Source organism: Pongo abelii, chromosome 1, assembly GCF_028885655.2.
Source record: "Pongo abelii isolate AG06213 chromosome 1, NHGRI_mPonAbe1-v2.0_pri, whole genome shotgun sequence".
Taxonomy (NCBI): Eukaryota; Metazoa; Chordata; class Mammalia; order Primates; family Hominidae; genus Pongo; species Pongo abelii.
This window is the reverse complement of record NC_071985.2, coordinates 212,979,830-212,983,411: the sequence shown is the minus strand read 5'-3', so window position 1 is coordinate 212,983,411 and position 3,582 is coordinate 212,979,830. Positions and strand designations below refer to the sequence as shown.

Below are 3,582 nucleotides of genomic sequence, written 5' to 3'. Positions count from 1 at the left end.
CCTAGTAGGTGCTCATCACTTCTCATTAGGAGGTCCCGGGGAGCACGGAGGGTTGGGGGCAGCCCTTGGGTCACCCAGGCCTGAGTGGAGCCCTAGTTTTACCTCCTACCAGCCTGAAGACCTTGGGCCAGTCATTTAACTGAGCCTGGGCTTGTTCCAAGAATTAAATAAGAAAATGAGTGCTAAACCCCTGGAAACTCACAGGAGTTCACAAATAGGAGTTGATTTAATCTTCGCAGAGCCCAGAGGCTGCCCTTTCGCCAGAAGGAGCTTTTCAACTGCAATTACCACAGACCCTGTTCTGAAAGTTTCCCCCACCCTCAAAGAGTACCCTCCCTGCTTCAGACCACGCGAGGGGCACTGCCAACCACTGCAGCAGTGGCCAGGTCTCTCAGCTCAGGCCCAGCGGTCTGGCCCACGACCTTGGAAGAACCTGGGAGAAAGCTTCACCAAGCAACAGTACTTTTCCACTGCACTGCTCGGCCACCTCGGCTGGCTTTGTGCTGTGCAGACGAGGCAAAGTGCGCCAGGCCTGCCCCTTCAGGAACACCCCTTAACTCCCACTCCCAGGGATGGGGGTAATGACATGCTGTGGGTGAGGGGCAGCAGGAATCGTGGGGCGCGGGGGTTCCCGAATGCGCCAAGGGGAGCTTGGAGACCAGTAGCGAGGCCAAATAAATTAGCATGGACAAAGCCCTCCTGTATATTTCAGGGGATTCCTAGTACTTAACAGCCCTCTCTACCCCCACCCCTCCACTAATAATGATTAAACCCGTTCCACCGCGCCTGTGCAGGGTCCCGGGCAGCGCGAGCCTGCGCGGGGGGAGGGGAGAAGAGGGCAAGGGGAGGGAACAAGAGAGCTAGCGGTCCCGCCCGGTGATGTAGGCAGCCCGGGGAGGTGGAGCCGCGACGCCTGAAGGAGTCCCCACCGCAGCCGCGCTCTCGGTCTGCCCCACCAAGCAGCCGCCAGCGGTTCCGGCGACCCAAATTGCGGCGGCAGGGACCGCGGAAATCCCACCGTTTGGGCTTGGGGGGCGTCCAGCCCACCTCACCCCCAGCCCCGGCCCCTCTTCGCTTCCCAGACGGCTGGAGACACTCCCGGGAAAAGCTGTTCTCAGCCACTCGGCCGCCGTCCGGCACCTCGGCTGCTGGCCCGGCTGGGCACCGGGCATCTGCGAAGCTAGCCCTGCCTGGCACTGGGCATCTCCAGGCAACGACTGTCCCCGGCGCTGCCCGGCTTCTCGCGACTCCAGGGCGGTGGACTTCTGCGCGCCTTCCCTTCCCCGGTCTCCCGACAGGACGCCGGTGAGCTCCCTGCGCCCCCAGCCCCTTTCGCCGCCGCCGCGATGCTGCCCTGGAGACGTAACAAATTCGTGCTGGTGGAGGATGAGGCCAAGTGCAAAGCGAAGAGCCTGAGTCCAGGGCTCGCCTACACGTCGCTGCTCTCCAGCTTCCTGCGCTCCTGCCCGGACCTGCTGCCGGACTGGCCGCTGGAGCGCCTGGGCCGTGTGTTCCGCAGCCGGCGCCAGAAAGTGGAGCTCAACAAGGAGGACCCGACCTACACCGTGTGGTACCTGGGCAACGCCGTCACCCTGCACGCCAAGGGCGACGGCTGCACCGACGACGCCGTGGGCAAGATCTGGGCTCGCTGCGGGCCTGGCGGGGGCACTAAGATGAAGCTGACGCTGGGGCCGCACGGCATCCGCATGCAGCCGTGCGAGCGCAGCGCCGCCGGGGGTTCAGGGGGCCGCAGGCCGGCGCATGCCTACCTGCTGCCGCGCATCACCTACTGCACGGCGGACGGGCGCCACCCGCGCGTCTTCGCCTGGGTCTACCGCCACCAGGCGCGCCACAAGGCCGTGGTGCTGCGCTGCCACGCTGTGCTGCTGGCGCGGGCGCACAAGGCGCGCGCCCTGGCCCGCCTGCTCCGCCAGACCGCGCTGGCGGCCTTCAGCGACTTCAAGCGCCTGCAGCGCCAGAGCGACGCGCGCCACGTGCGCCAGCAGCATCTCCGCGCTGGGGGCGCCGCCGCCTCGGTGCCCCGCGCCCCGCTGCGCCGCCTGCTCAATGCCAAGTGCGCCTACCGGCCGCCGCCGAGCGAGCGCAGCCGCGGGGCGCCGCGCCTCAGCAGCATCCAGGAGGAGGACGAGGAGGAGGAGGACGACGCGGAGGAGCAAGAGGGAGGAGCCCCCCAGCGCGAGCGGCCGGAGGTGCTCAGCCTGGCCCGGGAGCTGAGGACGTGCAGCCTGCGGGGCGCCCCGGCGCCCCAGCCGCCCGCGCAGCCCCGCCGCTGGAAGGCCGGCACCAGGGAGCGGGCGGGCCAGGCGCGCTGAGAGCCAAAGGACAGGACTCGCAGCCTCAGGCCTGGCCCGCCAGACTCACAGCCTCCAACCCTGGCCCTGCCCGCTTCGGCTGCCCCGGCCCCGGCCCGTGTCTCCCCCGTGGTCTCCGTGTTGTCCGCCCCGCCGCCTCATTTTGGCTCAGGGTGATGCCTGATACGCCCTTGGTTATTGGGGGGTTTTCCTCTCTCCCCACACCCGGAGTTTCCCGGGCCTGCCATTGTGGACCCGCCCCCTATGCTTTACACCTAGTCTCTTTGCCCACAGACCTCCTCATTCCCTCCCAAAACATCCTCTCAAGAGAAGGGAGGAGAAGTTTCCAGAAATCAGGAGGGTGGGTTTGAACCCGGGGCAGGGTGGAGGCAGTGACCTTGCCCTTGGTCCCTCTAGCCTTCTTCCCTGTGCAAAAAAAATGACCCTGGAGAGGCATTCTTGTAGGGGAAGAATCTAGCGGCCAGGAAGAATTGGGGCCGTGCCGGCGGTGGGCAGAGTCCGCTGCCATACACACAGGGAGGAATTTGCAGGCCCAAGCCCCGCTTCTCTACGCCTTGGAGGACTCTTGTGACTTCACTGCTCTGCCTCTGGAGAACACTGGGACAGTCCTACCGACGTTCAAACAACAGGTTAGGCCAGGTAACAGCCCTGCACCAGGCCGCTGCCCACGCCTCTGCCCTGGCACCCCCAGGGGATTCCTTGCCCATCCCATCTCTCTGCAGACGGATGTATGTGGCCCCCTCCTAGGTGCCCCACAACCAGGACCAAGATGGGGCTTCCAAAGGAGGTAAGGAGAACCTTGGGCAGGTGCTTGGGACACTGACTACCTAGAAAGTAGACGCAGCAGAGATGCTCAAGTCGAGGCTCCTCAGAGCGGGTGGGTCCTGACAGCAGTGGATTCTCCCAGAAGGATGAGGAAGGAGGGTGTGTTAACCAACCAAGGGAGTGGGCCCCCCACCCAGGTGTCTCCGCAAGACCACAAAAAGCCCAAAGATCTATGTGTCACTGATCATTGTAAATAAAGTGGACCTGCTTTTACAGCCCTGTCACTACTCCTGTGTTGTGTTTAATGCCAGGTCTGCTGGGGGTGAAAAAATGGATGGAAGGTCAGATAAGCCACAGGTGAGCCTGTATAGCTCCCCCTGGTTACCATCAGAAACCTGAAAGTAGTTCTTTTGAGCAGCCAGAGCCAACCCCAGGATTAGGACGGGAGCTGGGGACTGCTGCCAGGAAGCTGTTCCTTAATATC

At 64.0% G+C, this 3,582-nt stretch overlaps 1 protein-coding gene across 1 annotated transcript; it reads left to right on the top strand.

The window, feature by feature from the left end:
* The first annotated feature begins 783 nt into the window (after positions 1-783).
* FAM43B (family with sequence similarity 43 member B) lies at positions 784-3,373 on the top strand. The gene has a single exon (XM_024257399.3). The coding sequence runs from the start codon at positions 1,347-1,349 to the stop codon at positions 2,331-2,333; it is 987 nt and encodes a 328-aa protein (XP_024113167.1). The 5' UTR covers positions 784-1,346; the 3' UTR covers positions 2,334-3,373.
* Positions 3,374-3,582: the final 209 nt, after the last annotated feature.

What these genes read in the sequence shown, in the direction of transcription:
- FAM43B (XM_024257399.3), top strand. Translation starts at nt 1,347, where the DNA reads ATGCTGCCCTGGAGACGTAACAAATTCGTGCTGGTGGAGGATGAGGCC.